This window comes from Athalia rosae, chromosome 4 (genome assembly GCF_917208135.1).
Source record: "Athalia rosae chromosome 4, iyAthRosa1.1, whole genome shotgun sequence".
Classification (NCBI taxonomy): domain Eukaryota; kingdom Metazoa; phylum Arthropoda; class Insecta; order Hymenoptera; family Athaliidae; genus Athalia; species Athalia rosae.
Window position 1 is genome coordinate 18436853 of NC_064029.1, and position 21173 is coordinate 18458025.

Consider the following 21173-nt stretch of genomic DNA (forward strand, 5'->3'; position numbering starts at 1 on the left):
GTAGTCAACTACCCTGTGGAATACAAACACACCCGCTCCCTACTTATTCTTGTATGATATTTTTTTTTGATTTTTTTTGTTTCGGATTTATTCATTTATGTTGTTTCATTTTTTTGAATTTTTTTTTTCCCGCTACAGGGGACGAGCGCCATTGAGAACGGTGTCTCGTGCACCTTTCATCTTCATTCAGCTTCAGGGTTATCTTTTATTTATTATTATTTTATTTTACTTTTTTTTACTATATCCACTTTCTTGATTCTCGTTGTTTTGCGGTTTACGACGGTTCGCGTTACAACTGATTATTATCCGCCACCATTATTATACCGAGCCATATACGGCCATTATGCCAGAACGATACAACACAATCCACCGTAATACCGGCCATAAAATTAAATTAGGGTTATAACACGATTTTTCAAAGGTTCACAAAGGTTCCGATGAGCTTCGAAACGCGGAGACCCGATCCTACAAATTCTATGATCCCTTGTACCGCTATACATATACTCACGTACATACATGCTCACCTCATACTCCTCATACACGTACGTACAACTGATATTTATGCACGACTCAGTTACGTTCGCACGAAGAAAAGCTACAAGATTTTCACTTTACTCCGCGCCCTAATCTTTCTCACAACCCACATGTGTCTGGTTTCCACGTACGTGATATTCTCCGTCGATCGCGTCTCTTTTAATCCGTACTCCGTCATTTTTCTGATAGTCGAAATGTCGAAGAGAAGAGAAAAAAGGGGAAAACGTTTCGCGATCGCGACGCAAAAATCTCTGCGAAAAAGTTGGAAAAAAGCTGAAGAAACTGCACACCGAGGTAGACGCCGGGTATATAAGATCCTTGACTCTGCTCAGGGAGATCTAATAGTATTCATGAGGGACCAGGGGCGTCGGGGGTAAAGTCGAAGGGTAGCGGTTGAGGGGCGGAGGTAGTCGGTCGGAATTGAAGGTTTATATACGCCGCTTTCCCTCTTTCTTTCGCAGTCCGTCTCCGTACGTCTCCGTCCTCGCGGAGAAGGACGGCTGCGCCGTGCACCACCTACGGTTACAGTATAAGGGGAACGCGTACGGCCGTATACGTATGGACCGCGAGTATAGAAAAGAGAGAGAATTCGAGAGGCTACAAATCACGGGAGCCAGCGATAACAGGGGTGAGGTGGGCGGGGGGCGAGCGTGCTTTATGACGTCTGTTCATCACGTCTCCCCATCGTCATAAATTAGAAATCTCCCCCTTCAGAAATGGCGTCAGTGCACCTAGGAAACGACGTCAACTCGCAACCAACTCGTACGTCGTATAAACGCGGCGACTGTACGGAAAACCACCCCTCGACCAACCCCCGCGTACAACCGAACCCAGACGTATACCAGAAAGAATGAGATTCGAAGAACGCCGGCAGCGAAAAAAAAAAAACTCGATAAAATGTTCGAACGGAAAAGGGCATTTTGGATCCCTTGTCCCGAATCGTCCCATCGCACGCGGTCACCATGGAAAAAAGGATAACGAACGTCTAATTAACGAAGCCTACTATTTGGTAAGTTTTTGAAGCGATGATATTCGGACGGCGAAGAGGGAATTGTCGGGAAATCGGAAAGAAAAGCGTCGCGGGAAAAGGTGGTGGAGGCAGTGGCGGATAACTGACGCGGCGTAATGAGCTGATTGATTGGCGGTGAGCGAAAACGTCATCGTCAACAGCGGGGCGACACGAGCATCTCCTCCGGCTGATACCCAACCCGGGGGTGTATATATACGTATATACAGATACATGTGTCACTCCTCCCCCCCCACCACCCACGCGCGTACACCCGCGTCACTGTCAATCCGATATCTCCACCCCCTCCCCCGCCCCCGTTCTCTCCCCTTGTTCCTCTTCATCCCCCTGCGCGCCCCCGACTCCCCGGGAGTCCCTACACTCTTCCCTGTAACGTTAGCGCGTGGTATACGACGGACGTCGACACGGTGAGCGTACGACGCCTGTCAGCGTGCCAAATATGCCCTCTTCCCGACGTTTCTCTCTTCTTTTTTTTTTTCTTTTTTATATCATCCCTCCTTCTTCACCCCGCAGCATCTTCCGCCCCTCGCGTTATACTCGTCCTCGTTCTTTCTCCCGTTGCTCTCACGTGCGGTATATACTTTTGGAGAACTTTCCTCTTCGGTGTGTCTTTGTCGTTGGCTGAAAGAAACTAGAAGAAGAGGAAGACGAAGAAGTGGAGAAGGAAGAAAGAGGACGAGCTCTCTCTACTTTTCCGTGCGGGGAGATCGCGAGGTGAGGAGAGGAAGGAAAAGCAGCAGCAGCAGCGGCAGCGGCAGCGGCAGCAGCCAGTCCGAAATGTACACTTGTCAGTAGAGAGAGTATAGAGGGAGTATTGATTGGGTCCTCGTCAATGGGTCACTCGCTGCGCTCTCTGCACCGGGGGGGAAACGTGTAAGTAATACAGGGGGGAAAACGCGGATAACGATCAATCGTCTCGAACCTGCAATCGCGCGACCGCCCGTCTCAGCGAAATATCGGAATACACGTAGAGACTCCTGTATTACCCCCCACGTGCGAATAGATAAATAGACACCTATGCGCACGTGAGCGTTTCAACGTGGACGTTGAACGATAACCGTGACGACGCGTGTTCATTGAGAATTTTAATTTGACAGCCGCGATAAAGACGATAACGCCGAACGATAATTACCCCCGGGGGGGAAAAAAAAAAAAACAAACGAGGACAAAAAATATTTCAAATTTTCAAAAATACACGTAGCCCCCGCATTCGCGTTCTTCCGCTACACCGTATAATCGTACGTGCGTTGTATACGCGCGATAACCGTGAGTAAAATTATTGTTAACGAGGCGGTGAGCGAGAGAATAATTATAACGATTAGTCACCCGTCCGCGTTCTCGCAGTGCTTCGACCTTGCGGCTATATTATACCAATATACCCACCCACCCACCCACCCACCCACAACCGGCATCGGTATACTGCACTTACACAGATTTTTCTGTATCTGATTTTTTTCCTTACTTTTTCTAATTTACAAACTCGATTAATTCAAAGCTTTGACTGATTCGGTGGGGACGAGTCGTCGGAGATTTTTTTTCACTCTCGCACCGCAACATTCCGTGGAAATTTTGCCTTTCACAGCCTGGGGGGGTGTTCTTCCCTCGGTAGGGGGAGGTTCGTGTATAATCTGTGTGTTTTCGGGGGTTCGGAGAGCGTAATTTTATTAGAGAGTTCGAGTATCGGACGGTCCCATAGTCGGGCGTCTGGGATAAATATGTACGTATATAGCTGGTTATAGTTCGGCGCCAGGATAAAGTTTATTATTGTTATCGTGCTAACAGGCCTGCCGCTACCACGCGCCCGTATAAAGGTGATTAACCTCGATGAGACGAGTAGCAACGGCTGCAGCAAAAGTAGAGCCATCGGAAACACACGCGCATAGAAATGTAATCGCTTTCGATAGCTTCGAGATGAAATTATGCAACGCGTACGCGGAGATTACACGTTAATATTCGTTGAAACTTTATAATCGTCGTCGACGAACCCTCCGCAATTCAGCCGAGGGAGCAACGCGATCGGTTCGCGCTCTTCGGGACGTCTCCGTTGTCCGACTCGAGCGAGGGAAGAAGAAGAAAAAAATGAAAAGAAAGAAAGAAAGAAAGAAAGAAAGAAAGGTGGGCAGGCAAAAAAAAAAAAAGGCGTAATAAGGTGCGAGCGCGACACCGTTTGCAGACGCATACGCGAAGCTCGCGGTGGCAACGGGAGCGGCGGAGCTTCGGCGAGTACAGGGTAGCCCGTATAGCCGTTGAAAATTTTCACACAAAAGCGTACCGACGTTCTCACGGACGTTAGAAACGTCCGCGTCGTGGTGAAACGCCGCTATACCCCCGAGCCTGGTGGGGACGACGGAGCTGTCCATCTCCCAGCACGTCGCGCCAGAATGGAGTTGAGGTGGGTGCCAGGGCGAGGGTTGCCCGTTAGGGGGGTGGCGTAGGCGACGTGGGTCGCGGGTGTGGGTAGGGTAGAGGTATAAGGGGTAGGAGAGCTGTCGCTCGCCCGGGCAGCGGTAGCAGACGTCTTCTGACCCGGCCGGTGGCTCAACTCGACTCAACTAGACCATACCGGTGAGGGGTGGGAGCTGTAGGTGCATTGCTTTTCACGGGAGGAAGCGGGGAGCGCGAGGGAATGGAAGTAAAGAGAAGGGAGAGGAAGGCCGGCAGGGGGTTGAGGAGCGTAAGAAGGGTGCAGGCGGGCTTATCGATCCGGTCGCAGCTTGGCTGACGGCTGACGAGACCGTCACGCGAGACGAGTCAGGAGGAGACGGACGGAGAGGCGACCTGCTTACGGCCCGATACCCCCCCGCAAATACACCCGAACCCCCCGTTCCGTCCCTCCCTCTCCTCGCGCCTCGCGCCTCCATCGCCGAGACTCCCTCAACGTCGAGACGGAGACGAAGTAGTCGGGACGAAGAAGGGTGAAGGGTGAGAGCGAGCGAACCCGACTACCCACCGTTCGCTTGACGGACGGACGGATAGCCCGTCTAAAGCCGGATATCGCACTGCCTCTGAGATATATATTTCCGAACGGACCATTTTTTTTTTTTTTCTTCCTTCATTTCTCCGCCGCCGAAGTTTTCCTCGCTGATTCCGTCGACCGTCCGCGCAACAGGATGAGGAGAGAAGATGAAAAACATTTTTTCGGTAACCTTGCCAAAATTGAACGAGGCCTTGCACATTTTTTTTTTTACGAACGGATCGATCCGGTGACAAAATGTCAAATACGTGCGTCACGATTATCCGAACATCTTTCGATTGATCGGATCGACTTCATTGTGTTTCCATTACACGCGACTATTCGTTTTTCGTGTTTGGGGATAGGGAATGTGCAGGGTCTATTACGGTGCGGTGTATCGCACAGGAGGGTTGACGCGGCGAGGTTGAGACGCGCTGCAAATTCGAACGAAAAATCGGACGACTGATATTTATTTTTTTTTTGCTACTTTTTTAGGTGCCAATGGGTGTATACGTCAGTCGGGTTTTCTTGAGATCTGCCAACCGATTGCAGTATAGGAGTAAAACTTCGATCCGTCGCGCGCGCGAAGTCTGCCAATCTCACGTTCGCGCTGGACCAGTGCCATTTATCCCCCGCGCTCGTCCCCCCTTCGAACTTGAAGTCGTGGAAAATAGCTGGGTGTGTGCGTGTGTACCTAGCCGTATAGGTGACACGTACACATCTATGAACTCGTATGTGTAATCGTAAACGTTTTCCCGGTGAGAAAAACTGGTATTGAATTTGTAATGGAAGAATACCATTATTTGATGAAGTTGTAATAATTTTTTTTCTTCGATTGCGGAAATTGCGAATTTAATTATTTATATACATGTATTTTGTGCGAATAATTGTTGGCGCGCACAAATTCGTTGGATATAGGTCAAGTAGGAAGTATATAAAAGCGACAAGTCTCACTGTCAAAAACTAAACGTCTGAGTATTTGAGTAGCAGGTTGAATTATAACGACAGGGTCGTGAACGTCCAGAACGTCCGGAAAACAGACACGGTGTTTGTAGCAAACACTAAAAGTCACTTAGAAACTGAACTCGCTATACGTAAAACTGTACGCGCGTTGCAAGGTATATATATAGGGATGATTTTAAAATAACTAGTTCACCAACCCAAACGATTCGAAAAGCATCTAAGCCTTATTGTAACAAAATCGAATATCGTCGACTTTTCGGTCGGTCTCGATGTTGAATGGGAGTAAAAAATTTCATCAAATAAATAAACCCCCCGGTTAAATATAACGCCGAAACGAACTCGTTATAACTCAGGTATTTCCTTTGGAATTATGTCCGTCGTCGTGGTGTAAAGCGGATCGAAATCGACCTCGTGAAAAAGTGATTTACCGATACCGAATAGCATCGCCGCTCGCGTTTAAACTTGACGCGTTGCGTCGATGTGCGTAGGGATGTCTGCACTGGTGTAATCTTTATATATATATATATATATATATATAAAGATTATACACATAAAATGGCAGTAAACAGGCGCATCAATTAAACGCTTAACGCGAGATGCGAGCCGACAAGCTCGGAGCACGTCGCTTTGATGTGCGATGCTGTTGGTGATGCTCTCTGCTCGTGTGCTGCCGGTGCCTTTTGAGATAGTTGACGAGTTGCAGCGTCGCGACGCCTTGCATTTTGTATTATGCGGATATACGTACGTACGTACGTACGTATACTCCGTTACACAGGGAACATCACGTGGCCCCCGCAAATCACGCGTATACCATTATATACGTCAAGTGGTTGTTTTATACATATTTTTCAGCAATTTCTTTCCCTTCTTTTTTCTCCTTTTTCCCCTCTTACCTTTTTTTTTTTTCTCTTTTTTTCTTTTTTTTTTGGCAGATTTATTAGCTGCCCGATGGCAAAGATCTGAACCTAAGTGCGCAACACGCGTCACCGTCCATCATATATAGCCGCTGGTCGGGATACAACATCGAGCAGAAATTCTTTAATTTCATTCATCCAGTGACATTTTATTACATCGAATATAAATATAACCGATCCACGATCTACCTACCATGTAAATAACGTCGAGTCGCTTGTATAATTTATGGGATTAATTATATCGATATTACAAATACACAACCGTCTACTTACGGTTGTGCACGTATACGCGGCGCATGGCAGTTTCTACTCAATCTCCGTCTCGCGTTTCGAAATCAACTTGTAATACTGCGGCTTAATATTATTTTACAGATATTATTGACGGTCAAAAGTTGAGTAGCAAACGGCAGCGGGACGCCCGAATTATAATGAACAGTGACGAGAGCCAACCGCGCGATATGCCGCGGCAGCTGTCTTGCCGTACAAATTCTTCTTCTCCCATTCGGATCGCAAATGTCAATTTATTGTTATAATTAGCAAATTGGGTTCTACAAGCTCCAAGGGTTCTCACTCCGAGATGCGGAATTGATTTCGCGGTATTTTTTTACCAAAAAACGTCGCGCTGTTGATTGATTTTTTTTTCTCATCTCTCATCTTTTCAATCGAATCGTCGAACGGGTCTACGAATCGCGATGCCATAGGTCGCTCGTCAAAAATATCATAGACGATTTCGGTCTGATTTTTCACCCGAAGAGTGCAAATGTGCAGACTTCGAGCAGTGCGCTGCCATCTGACGATTTTGCTGCGAACCGTCGTTCGTCACCCCTGTCAAATCACGGCCACACTTTAGGGGTTGTTCAAGCTCTTTTCCTACCTCGGACTATGACAGAGGTACTAGGGGGGATCGGAAAAAAATTCAAATTGTTAACGACCCCGAAAAAAAAGATATCCCTCCGAAACGAGGTTCACTGTGCGAGGATTCAATTTTTCCCAATTTCTAGGGGGTGCGTGGAACGTTCGAAAACCCCATTTTTGGCATGAAATTTACTGTATCCCTCATAAACGGCACCGGATGATTCCAAAATTTCTGAATTTCTTTGTATCACTCATTATAGTATAATATAAGTAAAAAAGCAACTCACCACAGGGGTGAGATGAAACCATCCGAGTGAAATAATAATAACGAAAAGAAGGAACGGTTTACTCGTGTTACAAACGGGTTACCCGACTTAGTTTAGAAACGAAGAAAAAAAAAAAAAATTAATTACATCACGCACATAAATTAAGAAAATTAAACAAATTAAGGGGTGAATATCAAGAGAATTTATTCTTCGCTTTTTTATCTCGTCTTCCGTCAACTTCGTCTCTCTTTCGCCCTCTCGGCATATGATTGTGCTGTGTATAATATATACATATGTGCGTGCGTAGAATGTATCTCTTTTGGAACGAACACCTCGCTTTTGTGAAGATCAAGTCGAGCCTATAATGCTACAGCCGTTGCCCGCGGAATCTGCGTCTATTATTAAGAGCCAGTGTTCTATTATTGGACGTATCTATATACAGCGGTATAAGAGCAACGCGGACAAGATTCGGAATTATTGTCACCGAATCGCGAGAATCCAGACATTGACTCGTCTCGAACCATCATCCACACCCATACCTCCGCTGCAGGTGACTCGACGAGATAAAAAAAAAAAAAAAAATGTCACCGTCGCGTGACGGACATCGGCCAAACGCTTATTCTTCTCACTCTCGTTCGTATTCGAAAAATCTATATACAGTGCATAAAATGATTTCGCGGCCTTTGACGATCTGCGTCTGACGATCGAATTGACCGCGAGAACTACCGTACGTTGAAGGTTTTCGATACCTAGGCGACGGTTGAATGTTCACTGCAGTGTTTGCACCTATGGTTAGTTACTTTTTTACACGTAATATATCATAAGGTATGTGCGTACCACACAGATCCCCGTACCATTATCGAATACACCACTGGCCGCAGCGGTAAATGGGTGCCGTTAACCTTTCACATCTGTTCAATTTAACTAGCCATCACACAGGTGCATTCGTACATCACATATATATGTACGTACGTACATGGACGCGTAAAATATACCTTATACAGATAACTGCATCGGGATGCAACGGTCTCACTTTTCTCCTCAGGTATTATGTACGTAAATAATATGATAATGCTATTTGACGCGCATACAAACGAAGATCCTTTCAACTTTGAAAAATTTAATGAACGACCGACCGTGTATCTGGATGGATAGGAGTCACGTGCATCGGCGCATCGGTTCATCCTACGAGGATGAAGTTGACACAAGAAGTTTGCAGACTCATAGGCTGCTGATCGTCGTTGTATAATGACATGAAATAACACGTGTACAAATCGAATTACGTTCTCCTTTCCTTTTTTCTTTTTCTTCTTTTTTTTTTTTTTATACGCAATACGGCGGTGGGCAGAAGTACATATCGTACACTTACGTACGTACACGAGATTGCGTGTAATGACTGCAGCAAATATAATAACGAAAAGAAGTAGGATGTGGTAACGTGTACGCGCAATACGAATGTAGGTACAACGTACATATACATATGGGTACGTGTAGCACACCGGTGGCTATATAGTTTTCACATCGCTTCTGCCGCAGGTCGGTTCGGTCGTCCCCCGTGTGCAGTTGCAGGTTGTGCGGCGGTTTGTCGTAGACAATGCACGGTGCGCGGCGGCAGCAACGATAATATGAACCATATGAGAGGGACGCGAGAAGTCGCGTTGCAGCAACCGTATACTTATGGGTAAGCAACGGCAGCGGCAGCGGCAGCGAGGTATAGGCGCGTGTATACGAGGTGCTGAGGATAGAGATAGGATCTCGCGTGATACCTCGGTAAATAAGCTACAAGAGTTGTTTACCGGTGATCGCGTATACCGTGGAATTATACATGCCCTAGGTATAGGTTCATGCTTGTGCATTATATGCACTTAAATATACAGGTGGAAATATGGGCATTGCGTATATATATATATACTCGGAATAATGGATGCACGACCACAAGACAAAGTGGCAAGTATAACTGTCCTGTGCCGCGAGTACCGTGCTTGAAATTTTGTTATATATATACGCCTATCGTCCTGCGGGACGCCGAGATATTTCGTCGAATAATTTATATCGTCTAATTATCATTCCCTACGTGGATCTCTATTCGGTCGATGCGATGGAGATCGACGCATATATGTATACTGCACGATGAGAAGCAATTGGGAAATCAGTTTTCGACTCGTTACCGTAGACATTCGATACGTCGATAGCTGCAGTCGCGGCGGATAATTGACGCTGACGGTTCGGGGCTCGCGTTGAAAGAACGATAAAATTCAGCAGAGTACGAGAGTAAGAAAAATAGATTCTTTGTGCTTCGGGCGAGGCGATCGCGAGGCTGCCAAAATCCAGCGGTCAGTGCCAACGATGCGCGTATCGCGTCCGAAGATCTGAAAGTCAAACACGATGTCGACGGTGATGCGACTACTGCGAATCGTTCGAGAATCCGAAGAACCGAAAAAAGAGAAGGAGCGAAACGTCCGAATCTCGCGGCAGCGATTTCTCTGGAAATGTTCGCGTCTCGAGCTGCTGCATGGGAAAATTTATGAATCCGCATAGTCGGGAACGAGGAATGTATTTTGAGGGAAAATTAGGAGAAAGCGGAACACTTTGGTTCGACGTGTCTTCGAGCATCGGATATAGGCGGTGTTCACAATGCGCGTTCTTTTCGGTATAACGTATGAGCGGTAAAATTCGCACTAAAACTATCCCCGTTCGGCGCGGGGGGTTGGGACGAGAAGTGCGGTAACAATTGCGCAAACTTTCCCTTCGCAGGACAATGCTGTGTATAGATAGATCCGAAAGTTGCAACGCTAACAAGTTTAACTTTTAGTTTTCCTCGCGATGTTTTACCGCGCGTTCCCCGTACCCTCGGTATATATCTATGGATAGCCGTATATAGCTGCGGGGCGAATACCAACTTAAAAAGGAAAGCGCGCGGGATGACCTTGCGCGGGGGTGGTCGTAAATCTTTTAACAAAAATGAGCTGGAAAAAGTGTGTGTACCTATGCGGCCGAGCGACCTTGAAATTTTGCGAACACCCTACGTATTTAGTTTCCTTTCAACGCGTTAAAATATTCCGGACCTCCACCCTCGCGTCCGTGCATTTCGCGCCTCCGCTGGAATTAGACTCGAGAAAGGTCCGAGCGAGATACTCGACCCCGAAAAAAAGAATCGTTCTTCCTTCCCCCTCGCCTAGAGGCTGCTAGACTTGACCCGAGACTGACCTGACCCAAGTTATGTACAAACCTGGTTTTTTTCGTCGCTCTTCGCTCATTTTTTGGAATGAAAAAAACGCAACGGCCAAAAAATACACGCCGGAGCGCAGGCTGCGGGGAAAAAATATTCAGAACCTGCGATATCACGCGCACGCTCTCTCGGATTCATTTTTCAATTACCTTTAATCATGTAATATACAGGCAATAAAATTGGGCCTGCTAGATTCTGATTAGTCGAATCGCAATTACTGTTTTGCGCGCTTAGAAATAATAGTCGATCTTTCCGAAGCCGGGTATATCTATGTATGCCCATATAATTCCTGTAATATAATTGATAGAAAGTCGCTGGAAATTTACAAAGAATACATGGACGTATAATTCTATCCCACATATATTCTGTACGTTCCAAAGGAATATATGGCCGGTAGAAAACAGAATAGGCCGAGATGTGTATAAATCTTATGATATTATTCCTTGAGGAAAGATCGCGACTCGATCCCGCGGACAGATTCCGAGAAATTAGCGCGCCATTGATCGTATAAATGACTGGCTTACGATTCATCATCTCACGTCACATGCGTTGATATGAATAATAACTTTAAGCATGACCAATTATAAGTATATGATATTTGACGATTCTTCTAAAAATCTCCTCGAATTTCTTACCTCCTTCGTCTCGACGAAATGTAATTCTCGATTATTATTTGTCAAATGATCATTTCTAGACGTATGCACAGGTAGTATATGTGAATAGGCATGTATGTAAGAGCGGGATTTTTTTTCTTTTCTTTTTCTTCCGAACCAGCGACCGATCCCTCTGTAGGTTCGATGCGCGGTAGGCGGGGCCGATTTTGGTCAGACTCCCTTTCCGATAAAGAAAGTTGGGTTTCGTTATTTATAGACATCAGGAATTCAATTTTGACGCAACGGCATTCACGTCGCCGAGGAACGCGGCTGTTGCTGGATTTGGTAATAGAGAAGAATAAAATAAAATAACATCGTACAAAAACTGAAAATTTCAGGAACCTGACGCAGCGACTCGCGGATCGAGTCACCGAATTCCGATAAACTAGCATCCATAGTTAACCGAGCATCAGACCTGTATACGTGATGTCCCTCTATATAAATAAAAAAATGACGAAAAGATATCTGTTATAGTACGAAGTTCGCTGCAGTAAATCAAAAAATGACATGCTCTTTTTTTTTTACTTAAAATCGAAGTTGAGTAAAAAACGATCACAATCGACAATTTTTAGATGTTTCCTTTGATTTTTGACCGCAAAAATTTTTTATTGCTGGAAGTACTCTACTTGATTAATTATTTATTCAAAAAACGAGTGGGCTACCTCAAAATATCAAGTAAAAAATTGTTTCCACTCAATGATTACTCGATGGATTGCATGAGCAGATGATTTTGGCTTTCAGATTTGGATTCCTGAGTTGATTTTATGTCAGATCACTCTTGAAGTAGCAAAAAAAAATTCGATTTTTGAGCAAAAAATAAATAATTTTTTTAATTGAGTTTAATATCCTTTTTTTACGTATTTTGACCTCAGGAATCCAAATCTGAAAGAAAAATTGATCTATCTCTAGAATTGACCGAGTTATCGCCAATTTTCAGCTTTTTGGGGTCAAAAATAAAAAATATATTTTTTGGTCTATTTCAATGTAAATTGAGCTCAGGAATCCGAATCTGAAGGAAAAATTGATCCATCTTAAAAAATGACCGAGTTATGCTCATTTTTTCGCATTTTTTGGCATAAATTTGAGGATATCTCGAAGGGAAAAAATCGTAGCTCAATTTGGACAACGGATTCGTGTTCCTGAGGTCAAAATACGTAAGAAAAGTGCCATACGATCAATTTTCAAAAATAAAAATTTTCGGTCAAAATTTGAAAAAATCGTAAGGGGTACCCCTTGGAAAAATCTCAAATTTTGGCCAAAATTTTTTATTTTAAAAAATTGATCGTATGGCACTTTTCTTACGTATTTTGACCTCAGGAACACGAATCCGTTGTCCAAATTGAGCTACGATTTTTTCCCTTCGAGATATCCTCAAATTTATGCCAAAAAATGCGAAAAAATGAGGATAACTCGGTCATTTTTTAAGATAGATCAATTCTTCTTCCAGATTTGGATTCCTGAGCTCAAATTACATCAAGATAGACTAAAAAATCAATTTTTTATTTTTGACCCCAAAAAGCTGAAAATTCGCGATAACTTGGTCAATTTTAGAGATAGATTATTTTTTCTTTCAGATTCGGATTCTTGAGATCAAAATACGTGAGAAAAGCATATCAAACCCAAATAAAAAAATTATTATTTTCTGGCTCAATATCTCATATTTTACATACGAGATAGTGGTGTCGAGATGACCACGTGTAAATGAATAATCAATCGAGTAAATATTTACCGATTGATTCGCTATCCATATAGGTGTACATATGTATTTACGTATGTACACAGACGTACATATATATCTCGAGACAATTTCGTCAGCGTTTGAAAATAAGTGAAAATTTGTGGAAATCACGAGTTGAAATATCACAAAAATTCAATTCGCATCCCGAATTATCGATCATTGCATATCCAATCACGTAAAGTCGATTCTTTTGTCTTCAAAATGAAGGTAAATCTGTCTATAAAAAATATTCCGCGCAACAAAAATATACCGTACATCGCGTGCTACATTATTTTAGTTATCATCGATTGCATACGCGTGCAATACGATGCGCCAGAACTAGACATAGAACATAAATACAGCGTAATTATATATTATCATCGAATGACCGCATATACGTCATACATTGAACTTATGCGTGCAACACACCTATGCGATATTATATATGTTCCGTGTGTTCGACGATATCACAAACGCCTACGCAGGTGTAGTTCCTTCCGTAGGTGTGACAACATTATAATATCTTTATCTGCGATATTAGTATGTGTTTAAAAGCATATAAGGATAGGTATTATAATTGTAGGTATGTACGAGTGTATAGTTGTAACGTTAAATACGTATAAATTTCCAACAATGAATAGGACTTGTATTAGGTACCTATATTCGTACGTAATTGTGTGCATGCACACGTGAATACAGGGTCTAGGATATTGTGCAGATATATAAATTCAATGGATGTATAAATAGGATTACATTGATGATTATCTTGGAATCTTGCTGCAGCATCGCGGCGCAACGTGCCTAGAGAATTTATAATACTGGTGAAATTTCTGAATCTTCTTCCATGCTAACCTACCACAACGGTGAAGATATTACACCGTGTGCACGTAACATACACACGTGTTGTATAACAAGATCTTTACATAGTTGCGCGATATGAATAAATGAAAACATCAATCTGTCAGGAAGAATCATCGTGAAACGATATAGCGATTGTGTTAATTCATTACAATTTTCCGCGACTACACGAAGTAGGTACATGTTTATCATCCACGCGCAACTCTCTGGAAAATAATCTGAACGTCTTCGGCGTACGGCGATAATAGCTGGCGAATTATTACAGTTTGTGCCGCAGAATTTCTCGTTTCTCATATCTCTGCAGTGCGGATGCAAGTTACCCACATATTGAGAAAATTATGAAGCCGATCGCGGTTGCACCGCACAAGCGGTAGATGAGGGAAGAAGGCAGGAAATTCAACCCCTGCAGCCTGCGTCGCATCAGGCTGAACGTCCAATTAAAGATTTATACGTACACTTGAGACTGGAATTATACTATCTGGAATTTTTCTAAAAGGTTTTTTTGTTCCTGCCTCTCGGTTTTTAACAGATACCGGTAAAGTGCAAGGATCCTAACCGCTGCTCCCGATGCCGAGGATGTATAAGAGGGACCGCATCGGGCTGCAGGCTACACCACAGGCGCCGCGTCACTCCGACGCCACCATTTTGTATCCGAGACTCAGCGTCGAGACGCCCTATAAACACCATAAAAATCGGTCGAGCTTTTCTCCGCTGATTTTTGCCGTCGTGGATCCGACAACGATGACCTTTTATGACTCGTTTTCAACGGTTTTCGAGTCGTTGGAAAAATTCATAATTTTCAGAACATCGATACCCGACGCCCGTACATTATGATTCGTCATTACCGGATACGCACACGTATAATACGTTCTAATTCGCACAGACTTAACAAACAGATGATCAATTATCGTCGTAGCGACGGGCTTCGTATAATTGACCGTAATTACAAATATACCAAACATCGGCTGTTACAATATTACACGATTATAATTTTTACCTCTACTATTCGTTACCGTGTACGCGTGCACCCCCCTATACAGATATGAGCTGCACATACAAGCATGCCGAAGGGAATCAATTCTAGTTTGTTTCCGTTATTGACGTTACCTGCACGAGCATGCGAAACTTCTTATCGGCTGAAGGCCTGAGTAAATATCAATCAATTAGCGGCAGCTATCCACAAACTTCTTCTGCGTCTCAACATCACAGATATTTCTATACGTCATTCGCGTGATCGTATTAACGGAAATAAGAATAAAATAATCTTCATACGTCGATTATAATTTCGTTGGTCTTCTAATACACGCAATATGTCGCGTACACGAATGGAATATCTACGATTATATTGAACCGATATTACTAGTAATTCAAAAATTCTCAAGGGATTTGCTTCATCATGAAAATACGCGCCTGGGTATAATTCAAGCATATATTAGAGGTATATATGTGTGTGATAACGCGGCCTCACATATCTTTATACATGCTAGATTCTTACCAATCAACTATCAACCATATTTCACCGTACACGTGTAATTATAACGGATAAAAATATATAAAATTCCAATAAAATTGTATTTCATGTATAGGTAGATACGTGTACGTACACGTGTCAAAACCTTTCACCCGTATAGCGGTCTAATAAATTACGAACGCCGCCGTTAAGATATATAGAGAAATTAAGCACCGCGCGCGATGCAACGTAACCGTCTAACGTCGTCGCGCCAAGCGCGACTGTAACGTAATAAAATATATTTTTACAAAACGCCGGGTTATATTTCAGAGAAAATTATTCGTCAACGAAACCGTTCGGGTGTTTAGCGAGTTGCATGTTTTATCGCACCGCGACATCCTGATGTCGCTGATGAATTTATTCCCGGAAGGAGAACTTTTCGAGGGAGGAAAAAATTGGTATCATTTTACGTCTTAATCCATCGCACTATGCGCACTGCAAAATCTTCATTTGTGCATTCATATAGAATCATATGATTCTGTTGTATTTTTCAGACACATCATGCACATAGGTATGCCCGCATAGAGGTATATATGTTTTTAAATATATTTATGTACACGGTACGATGTGTGAGCAGCAGGCATTTTGGGAAAACAGTTCGAAATTTATAGACATCGTTGCAGACGACGTGGTCTACACGTTGTCGTGAGTTAGTGACTGAGAACGTTGAAAACTCGTCACAGATATAACAACTCTCGGATAGAAAATTGTATTTCAGTCTTCGGTGGCTTCAATTAAACGCTTCTCGACTACCTAACGAGCTATATTCCGAGCCGTGTACCATGAATTTTCGAATTCACGGGATCGGCAGGCTGAGCCGCACCGTGCGGTCCCACGACGCTCTATCGTTTCAACAAATTAACAAATCAGCTGCTTTTTCATCTTCAATAATTTTTAATTTTTTCCTCCTCTTCTTTTCTCTCATCTCCTCTTATTTTTACGACCTATTTCGATCGGATATGAGCGAGAATAGATTTTTTTTTCCCGCGGACCACCTGCACGCGCGCGCATTTGTGCGTCACATTTATAATACGTGCGTTATAAAGTATAGGAGAAACGATATCAGGACCGATCCGTACGGATGATGAAATCACGACCTGTCGAAAAATATTTCACGTATTACATCGTAGTTAGTCCTTCGATTATGTGTCACCGCATTTGAATTAGCTACGTGAACATAAATTTTTTCTTCTTCTTTTTCTTCTTCTCTTCCTACTTTTTACACTCTCCTATTATATCGGTCGTTCAAAGATGAAAACTAAATGATTATAAATAAATTCTGTGGTCAATATACCGGGTTTTATTTTTTCTCTCTCACATATGTACTAAAGTAGACCGCATAAAAATAAATTCTGTAACAGTTTTGACATTAATTCGTCTTGATTATACGAGTGCATATACGCACGTATGCCTATGTAATGAAATAAAATAATATTTATCGCAATTGCACCGCAGGGGCGTGTAGGAATATTGATAAATATTGAAAATTTTACAGTATCGACGTCTGATTTCGAGATTATTTTACATGCAGATGTGGATTGTGTGGTTGTGCAAATACATGTATGGTACGAGGAATATGTGCTCGGTGTCTACTGGCGTACAATGTACATACGTGTGATCTATATTGGAAGATTAGCCATTGCGACAAATTGACAAATAATAAAAAATGAGAGAAAATTAGAAAAAAAAAAAAAATTAAATAAATAAAAGCACACACATCCGACTACGTATATACTGCAATTTATTTCATTCAACAGGTTATATACATGTAGATGAAATATGTATGTAAACTTTTCCGTCGAACTATGTACGCGATTCACATAGGTGTATTATATTATCACACGTTGGATTGTAAATTTATTATATACATATTCACATCCATACCCCGCGAAACAATATAATTAAGATATACCTAATACATCCATGTACACACGGATGGGTATGTGCTCGAACATATATTGCCAAAAATAATTCTTCGATGTGAGTAAGAAAAGTTAATCATTCGCACTCGTGAATTAGTCGAAGATTGAGGGAAAAATAAAGAGAGAGAGAAAGAAAAAAATGAGAAAAAGAAATCATCGGAGCGAGTTGACATGCAGGCGATGATTTGGGAATATTTATCAAAGCGTATAATGTGTCGGGGATTTTATCTGCAGAGGCAGCTGATGCTATAAAAGGGATTTTCGAATATAATCGCACGATATGTCGAGTAAGAAATCATCGAGAAATCGCGTTTCGATGGAAATATATATACGTGGGTATGCAAAACGTGTTTGTATACGGGTATGTATGTACGTGTTTCGTATACCGTGTGTTGCGACGATCGTCGAGACGAACCAACTTCGTACCGAATACGCAGATATACCTAGTATTTCTGTATCATAGCCGTATGCGCCTAATACCTGCAAGGTGCTGTCGTATCCATTGCTCCTGCTACGCCACATCGGCTTGTTCGTATATGAGTATATATAGAATACGTTCGTCCACACGTATAAATGCAGAGGAATATATACGCTTTGAATATCTCTTCTCCATAACTCATTCCTGGCAACAGCTATAAGCATAGCGGAACTGTAAACTCCATTACCTGTATACCATACCGATTAAGATTTATAGTTTTACCTACACTTAGATATTCACATATATATTATCTTACGTACATATATACCTCATGTACATTTCGTATATATATATCGGATAGCAACGGCATATAAACGCGCAACGACATAACGCGATAATATCAAATAGCCAATCACAACCGTTGGATACATCTCTGATCTAGTGTATAAAGTGACTGAAGAAGGTCCTCACAGAAAGTTCTTTTTTCGATAACTCGCTGATCGATTCAAATCGGCCGATCTTACGCAAAAAAAAAAATAAATAAACCCGGTACTATAGAGAAATCATCGATATAGCAAACATTATTTCGCCAGCTTCTTCCATCCATTTTTTCAAGTCAGGTATAGCTATATTTCAGCGATGGATTTTCTAAAATTTTTGATGCACATAGCGATTTTTTTCTTCACAATTGAGGCCTATTCTGGGGCGATTTCTGTTCGGATATTTAGAATCACGGAAACAGGATCTACCTGGGATCGAAAATTAATTTTTTTAATCTATAATGGATCTGGGTATCAAATTTTTTCCGTCGTTTTCTTCGGCGACGTTACGCGAGACGCGCAATAATTTGGCGAACAGAAAATTTCGCGATGGTAGTAAACACGTGAGGTACGTAGTTGTACCTATAGTAATAGAAGTCTACGCGGAGCATGGCGCATGTGAGATTTGGTGCGTGATGTTGATAGCACGTGGTCTCTCGGTATCGGTTTTCTCTGGGCAAAATACGACGGCGTGGTCATTACAACAGCAGCAGCAGCAGCAGTGGGAAGGGCGGTCCGTTCGCGTACAGGGATTTCGAGCGAGGCGTGAGTTTCTTTCGCCTTATATTATCCGGACGATTTAACGTACGTCAATTATCGCGCGAGTCGTCGACGAAGATTGTTTGAATTTTTTTTTTTGGTCTCCCTCAAATTCACTTACATTTCATTCGCTGAGGAGCGTGTTGTTTTCTTCGGGTCATCTGCGTCCTGCGATGTTCCTCGCGAATCCTTTGGCCCTCCAGTTCTTCGTTTCTGGATGATACTTTTCTACGTTTAATTAATTCTACCGATAATTTAGCGGACGTTGTTATCGTAGCACATCTGTATTGAGCACGAGGTCGATTTAATCGGTCCTGCCATTCACAGTGCAGCTACCAAGTAATCCTCGATTTTTTTTTTTTTTTTTTTTTTTTATATCAAATTTCAATCGGTCGTCGATTTATCTGTGGGACGTTTGAACACTTGAACTGCGATGCATGTGATCGAAAGAGAAACAAAAACTGAAACGCACTCGGACCGATGCAGATTCTGGCAGCAGTCCTTCGACGACGATGAGAATAACGCACTTGAGTTAAACCCCATAATTAACATTTTCATTTCTCCTCACAATTTTCATCGCAGGCATTTGGATGTGAGGATGTGAAATATCTCTTTTTAATTTCTACCGGCACACGCACTGGTACGCATCAACTTCAGCATGTAATAAACACTTTAACGTATCATGTGCTTCGCTCGCAGCAGCGGCAGCAACGAAGTGCAACAGCTGCAACGGGAGCAGCGTAACAGGTATGCATATTATCGACTTCGACATCGACGATAAGTGCGATAGACATAATAACGTACGTACGTACGAATGCACGTAAGTGTGATACGTCTGTAAGAATTGGTCCCGCGCACGTGAAAAAAAAAAAAAAAACAACCAAAAACCAGAACAAATCCGCTGTATAATTTTTTGTTAATATTTCACAAATTTTAACATCTTAGCACCTTATTCATAATTATGTATGCGAGTCACTCAACACTTGTATGCACTTGGAGAATCCAAAAACGTTGCTTCGTGTACTGTAAAACGAAGGCGAACTTTTCTTTCTCACGAACAGTAAAAAAAAGTGAAAACTTGATAAAACGGTGGAATTGAATAGTGGCAACTAAATTTCGAGTGTAATTGCAGTTTTGATATTTTTTTTATGGAACGTAATTACAACGCACATCGATGCGGCACACTTTTACGATCTCCCATCGTACATGTATTAATATACCTAAATTACGTATGTGTACATATAGGAACCGATAACAATATCACAATACTGTTTTGGTTTGACAGACCGGCTCCCCTGCGAAACTCTGCACAACCGCGGACAGACTCGAGATGCGATGCGGAGGAAAAAGGGGGTGCGATCGGAGAACGAACGACGCGGAGACGTCTGAGGAGGTCGGACGGGGTCGGAAGAGGTGGGGGTGGAAACGATGACGATGACGACGAACGATGACGACGAACTCCTTATCTAGAGCAACGTGTTTTTTTCACCTGTAGTGATAATGCAGGTATATTGTTTTGGTCATATATTATTTACTTTCATTATTTTATAGAGATAACGAGTACATGTATCGCGACGTGTTTTTCGTTTTTTATTCTCTCCTATCGGTCGGACGGGTTGTCCTGTGTCGCGTATGGGGTATGACGTATTATCGGCGATAATATACGTGGGTATACATGTGTACGAACGACGTCCCCGATTGTAATGCGTATACATAGATTTCAAAATCGCGGGGTGATTTTTCAAAACTTTCTATCGATATCGAATAAAACGCGTATACGAAATTGAGCGAGCGGCGGTCCAGCGCTGACTGAGTGGAGACTGGCGTCGCGGCGTCGTTCCCGTGGAGGGGGTTGAAGTCCTCGCGAGTCGCGGCGTTCATACAACCGGAGCCCGAAGCCGAAGCGAAAACCCGGAGACGAACGGAGGGACGAGAACCCGCGATGCTTGTCGTCGTCGCGTCGTTTGAGTCGGAGTTCGACTCGGAGTTGGAGTTGCGAGAGAGGAAAAGGAGATGGAGGTTAAAAGAGAAAAGCGAGAACGAGAAACGAGAAACGAGAACAAGAGGCATCGGAGAGTGAGCAGATTGAGTGGTGGAGTGTAGGTGAGTAGGAGGAGGATGACGGTGGCGCGGGCGCAATCGCTAGCCACTCTCCTCATCGCATCCCAAACCCAAGGCTCGAGCCCTCCACCCTGCAGTGTCTAGTCAATGCACTCCCTGTCTCTCTATACGTACCTCAATAACGCACAACTGTATCCTGCACACCGTAAATAAA

At 43.1% G+C, this 21173-nt stretch overlaps 2 protein-coding genes across 4 annotated transcripts in view; one reads left to right on the top strand and one right to left on the bottom strand.

Annotated features, from left to right (window-relative positions):
* LOC105688735 (protein tiptop) overlaps positions 1-19442 on the bottom strand; it is a 100100-nt gene extending 80658 nt beyond the window's left edge. For both annotated transcript variants that reach the window (XM_048654437.1, XM_048654436.1), the window contains exon 1: positions 19020-19442. In XM_048654437.1, the coding sequence (XP_048510394.1) occupies positions 19020-19059 (40 nt within the window). In that variant the 5' untranslated portion in view covers positions 19060-19442. The remainder of the gene's footprint in view (positions 1-19019) is intronic.
* Positions 19443-20272: 830 nt separating this feature from the next.
* Positions 20273-21173, top strand: part of LOC105693593 (zinc finger protein 624) — a 34828-nt gene continuing 33927 nt past the window's right edge. The window contains exon 1 of one of the 2 annotated variants that reach the window (XM_020856725.3): positions 20273-20404. In XM_020856725.3, coding sequence (XP_020712384.2) covers positions 20399-20404 — 6 coding nt within the window. In that variant the 5' untranslated portion in view covers positions 20273-20398. Of the gene's footprint in view, positions 20405-20548; positions 21002-21173 lie in introns of those variants that run through there. The other variant, XM_048654447.1, reaches the window with a different exon arrangement.